Source organism: Perca fluviatilis, chromosome 21 (assembly GCF_010015445.1).
Source record: "Perca fluviatilis chromosome 21, GENO_Pfluv_1.0, whole genome shotgun sequence".
NCBI classification, from domain to species: domain Eukaryota; kingdom Metazoa; phylum Chordata; class Actinopteri; order Perciformes; family Percidae; genus Perca; species Perca fluviatilis.
This window is the reverse complement of record NC_053132.1, coordinates 2566196-2581405: the sequence shown is the minus strand read 5'-3', so window position 1 is coordinate 2581405 and position 15210 is coordinate 2566196. Positions and strand designations below refer to the sequence as shown.

The following is a 15210-nucleotide window of genomic DNA, read 5'->3' as shown; positions in this document are numbered from 1 at the left end:
GGGTAGTGCATAGTGCGTAGTATGTAGTGCTTATGTGTAGTGCATAGTGTAATGCGTAGCGTGTAATGTGTGTGTGTAGTGTGTAGTATGTAGTGCGTAGTGTGTGTAGTGTGCATTGTGTAGTGCTTATGTGTAGTGTGTGTGTGTAGTGCGTAGTGTGTGTAGTGTGTAGTATGTAGTGCGTAGTGTGTGTGTAGTGTGTATTGTGTAGTGCTTATGTGTAGTGCATAGTGTGTGCGTAGTGGGTAATGCATAGTGCGTAGTGCTTATGTGTAGTGTGTGTAGTGTGTATTGTGGGTAGTGTTTAGTGCATAGTGTGTGCGTTGTGTGTGTGTGTGTGTGTGTGTGTGTGTGTGTAGTGTGCATCATGTATTGTGTGCGTAGTGTGTAGTGCCTATGTGTAGTGCGTAGTGTGAGTGTGTGCATACTGTGTGCATAGTGCGTAGTGTGTGTGTGTGTGTGTATGTACTGTGTGTGTAGTGTGTAGTGCTTGTGTGTGTGTGTGTGTGTGTACTGTGTGTGTACTGTGTGCGTAGTGTGTGCGAAGTGTGTGTAGTGGGTAGTGTGTGTGTGTGTGTGTGTGTGTGTGTAGTGCGTAGTGGGTAGTGTGTGTGGGTAGTGTGTGTGTGTACTGTGTGCACAGTGTGTGTGTAGTGCGTAGTGTGTGCGTGGTGTATAGTGTAGTGGGTAGAGCGTAGTGTGTGTGTACTGTGTGTGTAGTGCATAGTGTGTGTGTGTGTAGCGCGTAGTGTGTAGTGTGCATAGTGTGTGCGTAGTGACCGGGCCCCAAATCCTCCGCCTATACTAACACCAGTATCCTCCTTTCACCCCATTTAAAACAAATATAAGGAGCCTATTTTATTTAGTCCTCGTTGCTTTGGGGTCAACTTGTGTGATCCAGGCTCAGGTCCCTGATGTGAAAGCCCCCTTTACTGCTTCATATTCCATTATATTTTTGATATATTTTGAATGTCATCTGTGTTTTCCTTCTCATAGGATAAATAAAGGTATTCCCACCATATATTGGTGCTTAAAAGTGTATCAGAATGCAGGAAATGAAGTCTTTGACAGAACAGTATACCCACTACAAAACATCAGATACACCACTGGGTCATCATGTTTATATTACGTCATTTGCTTGCTGTATGTTCTGTCCTTTGTATTAATTTCAGACTACCTTAATGTGATTGTCATGTTTTTATTATCTAATTTGGTTGTTTTTTTTAAATTGTAAAGTGTTTCATCATCGATCATGCTGCATGGAGATTCAGCACCTAAAGTGAGCCACGTATTGATTGGTTGACCCAGGAACCGAGGCGCTGCGACCTAGTCGGAGCGCGCTGACCTCTTTGCGGTGCAAGATAAAGTTTAAGTAAACATGATGCCTTTATCAACACGTGATCAGACGAAAAGAACGAACACAAGTAGCCAATGAAAGGCCGACAATTGAGAGGGTAGCATCGTGAATGTTTTCCACATTGTAACTAAGTAGAACAGGGGGGGGGTCAAACTCAACCTCACTGAGGGCCACACTGGAAAATGAGAATCACATTAAGGACCAGACATGTTTGACATGATTCTTTTTTTCAACCGAAAAGTTGAATAATACCTTTGACTGTATTATTTGTGTCTCATATTTCTTTCTCACTATTAGTTTAGTTCACATAAAGCCCTAAAAACTCAGCAAAAAAGTTCCTTAGCCATCACAGAGTTGAGCAAATCAAAGATACATTTTTTTTCTTTACAACCTGTTTCACAGCCTGAATATGTAAACTCTCTGGTTCTTCGGCAATTTCTGAGTCTCAAAGTCGGCAAATCTGCCAAATTCTGCTTTGACTGTCGCACAACTGCAGTCTGTAAAAACAGTTTCCCGTCTTTTTGGTTTGGCTCACATCTAGACGGGCCAAAATCTATTGAATATTTAACATAAATTGATATGCGGACCGGATCAAAATTTGTGAGGGGCCGGATTTGGCCCGCGGGCCTTGTGTTTGACACGTGTGAAGTAGAATTATCCATTGTGGTAACTCAAACAACACTACAATCTGTGTGAAAATGTATACAAACTAAACCTGATGAGACTCTTTCTCTCTTATTGAGTCTGTCACTATAGAAGTTCCCAATCACATGCACTTTTTACTGCACCTACATTGATCTGAGAGCTGGAATTACAGCTTTCTAGATAAGAAAGAACACTCCCTTCCACCATTGGTTGCAGGTTGGGCTCCTGGTGTCATCAATGAGCACCACTATAAGACAGGAGGAGCCACGTCTACTTCACAGCACAGAGCTTCTGTCTCCAACCTCCACAGCTGCTGCTGCTGCTGCTGCTTCTTCAAGTCTAACATGGAGTTCAGACTGTCTTTAAGGTGAGTTAAATGGTTAATACCAAAGATCTTCAACAGGTGGTCCGGGACCCTTATAGGGGATTCTCAGAGTAGCTTCAGGGGAGGGCTGCCAAATTATAGTCTGTCTAAAAATATACATTAAGATGAATCCAAATATTGTTATTGAAGATATTGTTTTTAACCAGAATCAGCTTTATTGGTCAGTTTTGCATTAACAAACAAGGAATTTGACTCTTTGCTCTGAAAGAACAACACTCACTTAACATATAGGACAGTAAGAAATATAAAAATACTGTTAATTATACAGTATACATACCTTACAACTAAAGTAGCCGATCACAGATGCCGTTTAGCTTAAGGATTTACTGTGCATGTTAAAACATAATGTATAAATATATGAATATGACAAATTTGTATTTTAAAAGCTTAGTATTGTATGCACCATAGAAAGACCTATGTGTAATTGAAGGGTGTCAAATTCAAATTAATTCATGGGCCACATCCCCCCTAATCTCATCTGAAGTGGGCCAGACCAGTAAACCTCCAGAAAGATCAGAAACTTCATCTTTCACACAGAGAAAAAACTAATGACTAATCTGCAATTTTCACCATAGGTGTAATTTACGGGGGGTGAAAAGCCCAGTACTGATTATTGGTGGTGGTGGGGGGGCTGTAGGGGGCTATAGGCCTTAGTGGTCCCCTAAAACTGGTCTTTTTCCAAAAACAAATATTATTTTAAATGTTTTTTTAAGTATCTGTCGCATTTATGTTTTTGACGCTTTTTCCGACATTTTTTCTGCTTTTTCATTCAGATTTTTTTACAATCAATTGTCATCTTTTTCAAGTTTTTTTTTTTGACCTTTTGTTTGCTTTTCTCTGTTTTTTTAATCCATGCAGACATGTCCCGGGTCCTCCCCACATAGTTAACCCCCCCTCACCTCTGTGTGTGTCTGTCTGTCTGTCTGTGTGTGTGTTTGTTTGTGTGTCTGTCTGTGTGTGTGTGTGTGTGTGTGTGTGTGTGTGTGTGTGTGTGTGTGTGTGTGTGTGTGTGTGTGTGTGTGTGTGTGTGTGTGTGTGTCATGAGCCCCCAATGTTAAACCCAAGGTTACACCTTTTGATTTTCACTGTTTTGAAAAGTCATGCAGTGGGCCTGGTTGGACGCTTTGGTGGGCCGGTTCTGGCCCACACGCCATATGTTTGACACCCCTGGTGTAAAGGCTGTAGGCCAGTTTAATATGCAACTTCATTTATATAATATATGTTGTAAGGGGTGCGTTGAAGACCTCCTGGTTTAACATAGCCAATGATTGCCCAAGTTCTAGCTCTTGTTTTTTCTCTATGGAGAGAGATATACCGTATGTTTCAATAATGTTTGTATTTACAGATTGACAATCTGTAAATACAAACTCTCACACAACTCACAAAAATGATTTGCAAATGTAGAAGGGAACTACAAATACACAAACAAGTTTCACAAATAAAAAACATACTTCTGTAAGTACATTGCATCACTTAAAGGGATACACCACCGTGTGTTGAAGTAGGGCTTATCCCGGTCTCCCCTGGCTGTAGTTAGGTGGGCCAACACATTCTTTGTCTCAGTGCAAGTAATTAGGTTGTTTTTTTCGTCTTTTGTTGGCTCACTTTTACTCACAACATGCTAACCGGCAACATAGGATTCCATTCACTACGCTAAGCTAACTAGCGGTGGCGGCGCTGCCGGTGTTGCACCGGACTAAAACAATGCATGCACAAAAAATGTGTTGGCCCACCTACAGCTAGAGGAGACCCCACCTATCTACAGCTAGAGGAGACCCCACCTATCTACAGCTAGAGGAGACCCCACCTATCTACAGCTAGGGAGACCCCAACTACATCTACAGCTAGAGGAAACCCCACCTATCTACAGCTAGGGGAGACCCCACCTATCTACAGCTAGAGGAGCCCCACCTATCTACAGCTAGAAGAGACCTCACCTATCTACAGCTAGAAGAGACCCCACCTATCTACAGCTAGAAGAGACCCCCCACCTATCTACAGCTAGGGAGAAAACCCACCTATCTACAGCTAGGGGAAAACCCCACCTATCTACAGCTAAGAGGAGACCCCCACCTAATCTACAGCTAGGGGAGACCCCACCTATCTACAGCTAGAGGAGACCCCCCTATCTACAGCTAGGGGAAAACCCACCTATCTACAGCTAGGGGAGACCCCACCTATCTACAGCTAGAGGAGACCCCACCTATCTACAGCTAGGGGAGACCCCACCTATCTACAGCTAGGGGAGACCCCACCTATCTACAGCTAGAGGAGACCCTACCTATCTACAGCTAGGGGAGACCGAGATAAGCCCTATTTCACCAAACGGTGGAGTATCCCTTTAAAGGATTTTGATTGGGCCTAATGATTTTAAAAAAAAATTAAAAAATCCATAATTTCACAAGACAAATAGCAACAATCTGAAAAATTAAATAAACATGAACTCTCGGGGTCCTAACCTCAAGAGATGGGAACCACTGATATAACTTATCTAGGCTGTAATATTACAAAGAGCGGACTGGAAATGTCAACAGAGATGAATCATGACTCAGGAGGTCTGGCTAATCTAGACTAATGCAGCGGAGACCCAGAAGTGGCTCGGCATTGTTCCCTAAAGTAATTCAACCAAAGGTAGCCTATAGAAAATGCTAAATAAATAAAAACACAGTTTATGATAAAGGGACAGAAGAAAGTAACAATTAAATGAGAGAAGAAAATAAAGAATGAAGAAAGAGCGAAAAGGAAAAGTAATCATGAAAAACAAAACCTAAAAACAGAATAGTTAGTATAGTGTTAGAATTGGGTGGGTGGGTGGGTGGGTGTGTGTTCCTACATTTCCCTTCAATTTTAGGCCTATCCTCCCACAACATTTTTGGAAGCTCTTTATAGTAAATTAGGGTTAAGTTAGGTTGGGTGTAATTGGGTACCAAATTTGGAGAAAGGGGGATACATTCTGATACAGAGTTATGAAAAAGGAAATGTGGGAACATAGGGTTTAATTTTGAAAAAAATTCTTAGAAATATACTGCGCAGGTGTCAACACACGTTACGATGATGTTCACAAATGCTTTTCATTTATTTGTTAATGTATGTAATGTACTTGCAGATGTGTTTTATTTATTTATGGAACTTGTTTGTGTATTTCCAGATCCTTCTTTTTTTGTATTTGTGAAATGTTTTATATTTACAGATTACATATTTACACAAATAATACTCACACATATCTCTCTCACTGTCTTACAGGGTTCCTTGGATCTTTGTGCTGTTGTTGAGCAGTGGTGCTTGTTTACCCTTAAAAGAAGGTCTGTTTCCCTGTTTTACTGTCTTTTTACTGTTCTTAAACACACAGATGACATGTATTAAAGATAAGAGATCTTCAGTCTTGGAGAACTCAACGCAAATGTCCTAGAACTTAGTTTTCGGAGTTTCATGGTTATGTTTTTGGATGGCAATGTTTTGATAATCATTTTAAATTTGCCAAAATTCAATGTTTCTTCAGATGCTGTGGAAATTCAAACAATGCACAACACTGACTAAGTTCCTATCAGTGGTGTAGTGGAGGATTTATATATATATATATATATATATATATATATATATATATATATATTTATTTATTTTTTAGGGGTGTCACGGTTCACAAAACCCACAATTCGGTTCGTATCACGGTTTTCAGTTCTTATTTTTTTTCTTTAATCTTTAACACTCCAGAAATATATATTCCAGCATATGATATATGGCTAAAACATTGCATATTGAATGCATGTTGCACAATGCTTGCACACAGCTGCAGTTCTATCTATTATTTTATAATCTGACGAAAATCTTTTAAACTGACCTTTTGTCAATCAAAGAAACAGATTCAGCAACTGCACGGCCTATTTCTCGCTTAAAATGTTTTCAGAAACACGTTTAGGTAAACTGTTTTCGTAAAATACGAGATTGTATTCAAAACAAGATGCCATTAAAGTCTGTTTTGAAATTCGGGAAATGATCAAGGTATTTCAAGAATAGGAACTTTAAGTTTAAGCATGTATTAAATGCAGTAGTTTATTAACAACTTAAATCTGTCTGTCTAGAATACATATATCCCTACAAGTTGCCCTCGAGCTCTGGTGATGAATCTGCTTCTGATGATGGAGCTGCTCCTTCTCCACGAAGTTTTGGATCTCTTTTCAATTACCCTGCAAAAGGTGGTGGTAAGTCTCCCAACAATCTTTATTTGACTAAGCTCTCCTGTGTATAGCCCAAAGTGAAGTTGTCTCACTCGGCATTTGTCTTTTGAGGCATTGAGACCATTTTATTCCAGACTTCTAATTAGCAAGCCTGATTTGTAATATGTCTACTTTTTTACTTGTCTGCACTGACTCAAGCTTTAATTTTAACTCAACCCCTCCTGTATACATCTTATCCGTCAATGGTTTAAGGCAGGGGTCTTCAATGTTTTTTTAAGCCAAGGACCCTTAACTGATAGAGAGACTGATCAGGGACCCCCTACTACATATATTGTATAAAATTAAAGTTGCATATTAATCTGGTCCCACAATAACTTTTTGGGCAGCCTAAAGCATTTAAAGATACCTTTTTCTGCATAGAATTCTAAGCTATATAAATAGCCTAATAATTGTTGGCATGATTTTGTAAATCATGTTTTAATGTTAAACATAAATGTGGAACAGTCAATCCTTTGGGATGAAGTGTATCTGTGGACGGCTACCTTAGTGACTACATTACCTATTGGCCAGTAAGCCTATCATCAGTGGGGATTTATATTTGCAAACAATATGTTGGAATCATGTTAAGACTTTTTAATTTTTGAAAAAACTTTCAACAATTAACAATAATTTGGAGGCCGCCCTGCAGTAACTCTGAGGACCCCCTAGGGGTCCCGGACCCCCTGTTGAAGATCCCTGGTTTAAGGTGATGTAAGCAGTAACACACCTGCCAGGGTTGATCAAAGCTTCCAGTTTGCGACTGTTCCTCCAACCTCCAACTCTGGTGGCAGCTCTTCTCCTGCCAATATGCCCACAATCATATTTCCTGTGTAAAGCCTTATTTTACAAATCAAAATGTGTCTACTACTCAAAGACTAAGCATTTGTCGTCTTTTATTCTTTATTTGCTACTCAGTTCTACTTCTTTACTTGTGTGCACTGGCTCATGAAGCTAAGCATGATTAGTTTAGAGGGTTGAATTGTATCTTTACACTCAAACCCTCTTGGACTATTCCTGTTTGTCTTTGGTTTCAGGTCAAGCTCAAGGAGGTGGTCAAACACCTGGCACCAGTAGTTTCTGGTATGTTGCCACTCCTGCATCCTCAAGCTCTGGTGGCCAAGGCACTTATCCTACAACAGGTGGTGGTAAGTCTCCCACAATTTCAAATTTTCGATACTCTCCTGTGTACAGTCAAAGCAAAAGATGTCTTACTAGGTAAAGACTCAGCAACTGCCTTTAAGGCCTTAAGACCATTTTATTCCAGATTTCTGATTAGCAAACATTATTGCTACTTGGGTCTACTTCTTTACTTGTCTACACTGACTTGTAAAGCTTAGCATGATTAGTTCAGAAGCTTGAATTTTTACTTTACACTCGACCCCTCCTGCACAAATCTTCTCTTGTCTTCTGTATCAGGTCAACAAGGCGGTAACACAGTGGCCACTGGCGGGCTTGTAACTGTTCCTCAAGGCGGCGTTCCTCAAGGGTTCGGCAAGGCGGCGCTCCTCAAGGCGGCGTTCTTCAAGGCGGCGTTCCTCAAGGCGGCGTTCTTCAAGGCGGCGTTCCTCAAGGCGGCGCTCCTCAAGGCGGCGTTCTTCAAGGCGGCGTTCCTCAAGGCGCTCCTCAAGGCGGCGTTCTTCAAGGCGGCGTTCCTCAAGGCGGCGCTCCTCAAGGCGGCGTTCCTCAAGGCGGCGTTCCTCAAGGCGGTGGTAAGTCTCCCACAATTTCATTTTCAACACTCTTTTGTGTACAGTAAAAGCAAAAGATGTCTTACTACACTGTAAAATATTACAGACCCATTTAGTTATGTCCACTTATTTCTTATTTTTAACTGAACGAGCTTATACAAGTTGTGGATTTTGAACTCAACTTTATGAGTTTTTGAAAGTTAAACTTTTAATAAGCATTTATTAATTTGGTTGACTATTTTAATTTTTTGTCAGATATGTATGTGTTGATTGAACTTGGGCATGTAAATTATCATTTGAAAAAAAAGCGTGTGTGTGTGTGTGTGTGTTGCAACAAAAAAGAGTTGCCTTTTGAGTTTAAAATAACCTTTCTTCCTCCACGGCAAAGTTAAAGCATGGACACAATAAATTAATTATACACCGCAGATAAGTGATGTAGCCTATTCAAATTTCTACTAAACTTTAACATGTGTTGTGGCAAACAAGAAAGCACTGGTGCCACCGGCAGAGGTAGCGGCCATTTTATGTCAAGTGACGCAAGATCAGTGGCTTTGGAGGAGTTTTGCGCGGGGCTCTGGGGCGGCTGCATCCATGCTATCTCTGCTATTAATGTGGTTATGTTGTTTTAACTTGAAACTGTGAGTTGTGATAAAGCAGAAAAGTATGTCAGTTATACTAGGCAAGGAAGGTTTCTTGCATTATTAAAGAAAATTATTTGTTTTAACTTAAAGTATGAAGTTAAACCAAGTAATAAAAACTTCAATCAACTAAAAGAACAAGTTTAACAAAACTAGAACACTGTAGTTACATCATCTTTAACTTTAATTTCTAAGTTGAAACAAAGGCAGTCTTCAAGTTGAGTGAACATCGATGGACCTTTTTCACGGCAGACATGTTGACTTGTCATAGCAGGAAAAGCATAACTGACATTGATAACCTTAACGATGGCTCAGTTCCATCAAGTGTCCCAGTAAGATATTTCAGTGAGTCAGCATGCACAATACCAGGACCTCTCCTAAGTGGAATTCAGCCATCAGTAATGGTTTAATACCAGGACCTCTCCTAAGTGGAATGCAGCCATTAGTAATGGTTTAATACCAGGGTCTCTCCTAAGTGGAATGCAGCCATCAGTAATGGTTTAATACCAGGACCTCTCCTAAGTGGAATGCAGCCATCAGTAATGGTTTAATACCAGGGTCTCTCCTAAGTGGAATGCAGCCATCAGTAATGGTTTAATACCAGGGTCTCTCCTAAGTGGAATGCAGCCGTCAGTAATGGATTAATACCAGGACCTCTCCTAAGTGGAATGCAGCCATCAGTAATGGTTTAATACCAGGACCTCTCCTAAGTGGAATGCAGCCATCAGTAATGGTTTAATACCAGGACCTCTCCTAAGTGGAATGCAGCCATCAGTAATGGTTTAATACCAGGGCCTCTCTAAAGTGGAATGCAACACATCAGTAATGGTTTAATACCAGGGCCTCTCCTAAGTGGAATGCAGCCATCAGTAATGGTTTAATACCAGGGTCTCTCTCTAAGTGGAATGCAGCCGTCAGTAATGGTTTAATACCAGGACCTCTCCTAAGTGGAATGCAGCCATCAGTAATGGTTTAATACCAGGACCTCTCCTAAGTGGAATGCAGCCATCAGTAATGGTTTAATACCAGGGCCTCTCCTATAAGTGGAATGCAGCCATCAGTAATGGTTTAATACCAGGACCTCTCCTAAGTGGAATGCAGCCATCAGTAATGGTTTAATACCAGGGTCTCTCCTAAGTGGAATGCAGCCATCAGTAATGGTTTAATACCAGCCTCTCCTAAGTGGAATGCAGCCGTCAGTAATGGTTTAATACCAGGACCTCTCCTAAGTGGAATGCAGCCATCAGTAATGGTTTAATACCAGGGCCTCTCCTAAGTGGAATGCAACCATCAGTAATGGTTTAATACCAGGACCTCTCCTAAGTGGAATGCAGCCATCAGTAATGGTTTAATACCAGGGTCTCTCCTAAGTGGAATGCAGCCGTCAGTAATGGTTTAATACCAGGACCTCTCCTAAGTGGAATGCAGCCATCAGTAATGGTTTAATACCCGCGGTCTCTCCTAAGTGGAATGCAGCCATCAGTAATTGTTTAATACCAGGGTCACTCCTAAGTGGAATGCAGCCATGAGTAATGGTTTAATACCAGGACCTCTCCTAAGTGGAATGCAGCCATCAGTAATGGTTTAATACCAGGACCTCTCCTAAGTGGAATACAGCCATCAGTAATGGTTTAATACCAGGGTCACTCCTAAGTGGAATGCAGCCATCAGTAATGGTTTAATACCAGGGCCTCTCCTAAGTGGAATGCAGCCATCAGTAATGGTTTAATACCAGGACCTCTCCTAAGTGGGATGCAGCCATCGTTAATGGTTTAATACCAGGGCCTCTCCTAAGTGGAATGCAGCCATCAGTAATGGTTTAATACCAGGGCCTCTCCTAAGTGGAATGCAGCCATCAGTAATGGTTTAATACCAGGGCCTCTCCTAAGTGGAATGCAGCCATCAGTAATGGTTTAATACCAGGACCTCTCCTAAGTGGAATGCAGCCATCAGTAATGGTTTAATACCAGGGCCTCTCCTAAGTGGAATGCAGCCATCAGTAATGGTTTAATACCAGGGCCTCTCCTAAGTGGAATGCAGCCATCAGTAATGGTTTAATACCAGGGCCTCTCCTAAGTGGAATGCAGCCATCAGTAATGGTTTAATACCAGGGCCTCTCCTAAGTGGAATGCAGCCATCAGTAATTGTTTAATACCAGGGCCTCTCCTAAGTGGAATGCAGCCATCAGTAATGGTTTAATACCAGGGCCTCTCCTAAGTGGAATGCAGCCATCATTAATGGTTTAATACCAGGGCCTCTCCTAAGTGGAATGCATACCAACTGAGCTATCTGGACCACCGGTTAAATTGTATTTTAACACTCGAACCCTCTTGGATTATTCTTATTTGTCTTTGGTGTCAGGTCAATCTCAAGGAGGTGGTCAAACAGCTGGCACCAGTGGTTTCTGGTATTTTGCCGCTCCTTCATCCTCAAGCTCTGGTGGCCAAGGCACTTATCCTGGAACAGGTGGTGGTAAGTCTCCCGCAATTTCATTTTCGATACTCTCCTATGTACAGTCAAAGAAAACGATGACTTACTATGTAAAGACTCAGCTACTGCCTTTAAGGCATTAAGATAATTTTATTTCAGATTTTTTTATTCCAGATTGATTAAGCTTTATTGCTACTTGGGTCTACTTCTTTACTTGTCTACACTGACTTGTAAATCTTAGCATGATTAGTTCAGAAGCTTGAATTTTTACTTTACACTCGACCCCTCCTGCTCCTGACCTGTTCCTCAAGGCGGCGTTCCTCAAGGCGGCGCTCCTCAAGGCGGCTTTCCTCAAGGCGGCTTTCCTCAAGGCGGCGTTCCTCAAGGTGGCGTTCCTCAAGGCGGCGCTCCTCAAGGCGGCACTCCTCAAGGTGGCTTTCCTCAAGGTGGCGTTCCTCAAGGCGGCTTTCCTCAAGGCGGCGCTCCTCAAGGTGGCTTTCCTCAAGGTGGCGTTCCTCAAGGCGGCTTTCCTCAAGGCGGCTCCTCAAGGCGGCGCGTTCCTCAAGGCGGCGTTCCTCAAGGCGGCGCTCCTCAAGGCGGCACTCCTCAAGGTGGCTTTCCTCAAGGTGGCGTTCCTCAAGGCGGCACTCCTCAAGGCGGTGGTGGTAAGTCTACAAACAAACTTTATTTGGTTAGCTATCCTGTGTACAGCCCAGAGTGAAGTTGTCTCACTATCCAACGACTCAGCATTTGCCTTCAAACGAAGTTTTTCAAAATCTCCACTTTGGCCGGAGTTTTTAGAAATAATCCTTTTCCTGTAATAAAAACTGGGTTTTCGTGTAAATGAGAGGCCAAACCGCAGGAAAATATCTGCGTCTTCCCTTCGTATAAATGGGGCCTAGTGACTATAAATGCAGCGCGTGTGAGAGCAAACCGTCCTTATAGCTGTGTTTTGCCGCTTATTAGACCGATCACCCCTGAAATTGTGCAATGCAAAACAGTCTCATTGCAGCCACTAATGCAGGGAGAATAGACCTGTCTTACCAATGGATTTCTCTTCTTTTCTTTTTTTATCAGATTGCAAAGTGGCACTTTTATTTATTTTCTATTTTTGAACTTGATACAAATTTTGACACAGCTGCACTTTTATTTTCTTTATTTTTGAGCTTGCTGTTATTTGATGTAGATAGTTGTTACTTCATAATTGGAACATTTTAAGCTTGTTGCTTGTGATTTAAGCTTGTTGCTATATATTGGCGATAGGGGCAGGTGGGGCTTGAAAATTCCCCCTTGTCCAAAGTGGAGAATGACCGAAAAAGTTTGAGAACCAATGGTTTAATAGCAGGACCTCTCTTAAGTGGAATGCAGCCATCAGTAATGGTTTAATAGCAGGACCTCTCCTAAGTGGGATGCAGCCATCAGTAATGGTTTAATACCAGGGCCTCTCCTAAGTGGAATGCAGCCATCATTAATGGTTTAATACCAGGACCTCTCCTAAGTGGAATGCAGCCATCAGTAATGGTTTAATACCAGGGCCTCTGCCAAGTGGTAATGCAGCCATCAGTAATGGTTAATAGAGTACTCTCCTAAGTGGAATGCAGCCATCAGTAATGGTTTAATACCAGGACCTCTCTCCTAAGTGGAATGCAGCCATCAGTAATGGTTTAATACCAGGACCTCTCCTAAGTGGAATGCAGCCATCAGTAATGGTTTAATACCAGGACCTCTCTAAAGTGGAATGCAGCCATCAGTAATGGTTTAATACCAGGTTCTCTCCTAAGTGGAATGCAGCCATCAGTAATGGTTTAATACCAGGACCTCTCCTAAGTGGAATGCAGCCATCAGTAATGGTTTACAGGACCAGGACTTTTTCTAAGTGGAATGCAGCCATCATTAATGGTTTAATAGGGCTCTCTCCAAGTGGAATGCATACCAACTGAGCTATCTGGACCACCCGGTTGAATTGTATTTTAACACTCGAACCCTCTTGGATTATTCTTATTTGTCTTTGGTGTCAGGTCAATCTCAAGGAGGTGGTCAAACACCTGGCACCAGTGGTTTCTGGTATTTTGCCGCTCCTTCATCCTCAAGCTCTGGTGGCCAAGGCACTTATCCTGGAACAGGTGGTGGTAAGTCTCCCGCAATTTCATTTTCGATACTCTCCTATGTACAGTCAAAGAAAACGATGACTTACTATGTAAAGACTCAGCTACTGCCTTTAAGGCATTAAGATAATTTTATTCCAGATTTTTTTATTCCAAATTGATTAAGCTTTATTGCTACTTGGGTCTACTTCTTTACTTGTCTACACTGACTTGTAAATCTTAGCATGATTAGTTCAGAAGCTTGAATTTTTACTTTACACTCAACCCCTCCTGCTCCTGACCTGTTCCTCAAGGCGGCGTTCCTCAAGGTGGCGTTCCTCAAGGCGGCGCTCCTCAAGGCGGCTTTCCTCAAGGCGGCTTTCCTCAAGGCGGCGTTCCTCAAGGTGGCGTTCCTCAAGGCCTCCTCAAGGCGGCACTCCTCAAGGTGGCTTTCCTCAAGGCGGCGTGGCTTTCCTCAAGGCGGCGTTCCTCAAGGCGGCCGGCTCTCCTCAAGGTGGCTTTCCTCAAGGCGGCGTTCCTCAAGGCGGCACTCCTCAAGGCGGTGGTGGTAAGTCTACAAACAAACTTTATTTGGTTAGCTATCCTGTGGACAGCCCAGAGTGAAGTTGTCTCACTATCCAACGACTCAGCATTTGCCTTCAAACGAAGTTTTCCAAAATCTCCACTTTGGCCGGAGTTTTTAGAAATAATCCTTTTCCTGTAATAAAAACTGGGTTTTCGTGTAAATGAGAGGCCAAACCGCAGGAAAATATCTGCGTCTTCCCTTCGTATAAATGGGACCTAGTGACTATAAATGCAGCGCGTGTGAGAGCAAACCTTCCTTATAGCTGTGTTTTGCCGCTTATTAGACCGATCACCCCTGAAATTGTGCAATGCAAAACAGTCTCATTGCAGCCACTAATGCAGGGAGAATAGACCTGTCTTGCCAATGGATTTCTCTTCTTTTCTTTTTTTATCAGATTGCAAAGTGGCACTTTTATTTATTTTCTATTTTTGAACTTGATACAAATTTTGACACAGCTGCACTTTTATTTTCTTTATTTTTGAGCTTGCTGTTATTTGATGTAGATAGTTGTTACTTCAATAAATTGGAACATTTTAAGCTTGTTGCTTGTGATTTAAGCTTGTTGCTATATATTGGCGATAGGGGCAGGTGGGGCTTGAAAATTCCCCCTTGTCCAAAGTGGAGAATGACCGAAAAAGTTTGAGAACCAATGGTTTTTAGAAAGGGGCTTTTTTAAGTGGAATGCAGCCATCAGTAATGGTTTAATACCAGGGCCTCTCCTAAGTGGAATGCAGCCATCATTAATGGTTTAATACCAGGACCTCTCCTAAGTGGAATGCAGCCATCATTAATGGTTTAATACCAGGGCCTCTCCTAAGTGGAATGCAGCCATCAGTAATGGTTTAATAGCAGGACCTCTCCTAAGTGGAATGCAGCCATCAGTAATGGTTTAATACCAGGGCCTCTCCTAAGTGGAATGCAGCCATCATTAATGGTTTAATACCAGGGTCTCTCCTAAGTGGAATGCAGCCATCAGTAATGGTTTAATACCAGGGCCTCTCCTAAGTGGAATGCAGCCATCAGTAATGGTTTAATACCAGGACCTCTCCTAAGTGGAATGCAGCCATCAGTAATGGTTTAATACCAGGACCTCTCCTAAGTGGAATGCAGCCATCAGTAATGGTTTAATACCAGGACCTCTCCTAAGTGGAATGCAGCCATCAGTAATGGTTTTGAATACACC

General features: G+C 42.1%; 1 protein-coding gene across 50 annotated transcripts in view; it reads left to right on the top strand.

Annotated features, from left to right (window-relative positions):
• Nucleotides 1–2239: 2239 nt before the first annotated feature.
• The window catches only part of LOC120550709 (AT-rich interactive domain-containing protein 1A-like), a 44767-nt gene continuing 31796 nt past the window's right edge, over nucleotides 2240–15210 (top strand). For 6 of the 50 annotated variants that reach the window (XM_039787424.1, XM_039787421.1, XM_039787410.1 and 3 more), the window contains exons 1-12: nucleotides 2240–2369; nucleotides 5631–5689; nucleotides 6467–6586; nucleotides 7636–7746; nucleotides 8018–8071; nucleotides 8275–8310; nucleotides 11289–11399; nucleotides 11669–11863; nucleotides 11924–12022; nucleotides 13376–13486; nucleotides 13756–13845; nucleotides 13956–14009. In XM_039787424.1, the coding sequence (XP_039643358.1) occupies nucleotides 2347–2369; nucleotides 5631–5689; nucleotides 6467–6586; nucleotides 7636–7746; nucleotides 8018–8071; nucleotides 8275–8310; nucleotides 11289–11399; nucleotides 11669–11863; nucleotides 11924–12022; nucleotides 13376–13486; nucleotides 13756–13845; nucleotides 13956–14009 (1063 nt within the window). In that variant the 5' untranslated portion in view covers nucleotides 2240–2346. Of the gene's footprint in view, nucleotides 2370–5630; nucleotides 5690–6466; nucleotides 6587–7635; nucleotides 7747–8017; nucleotides 8088–8274; nucleotides 8311–11288; nucleotides 11400–11668; nucleotides 11864–11923; nucleotides 12023–13375; nucleotides 13487–13755; nucleotides 13846–13955; nucleotides 14010–15210 lie in introns of all 50 variants that reach the window. The other 44 variants (XM_039787425.1, XM_039787422.1, XM_039787415.1 and 41 more) reach the window with 43 other exon arrangements.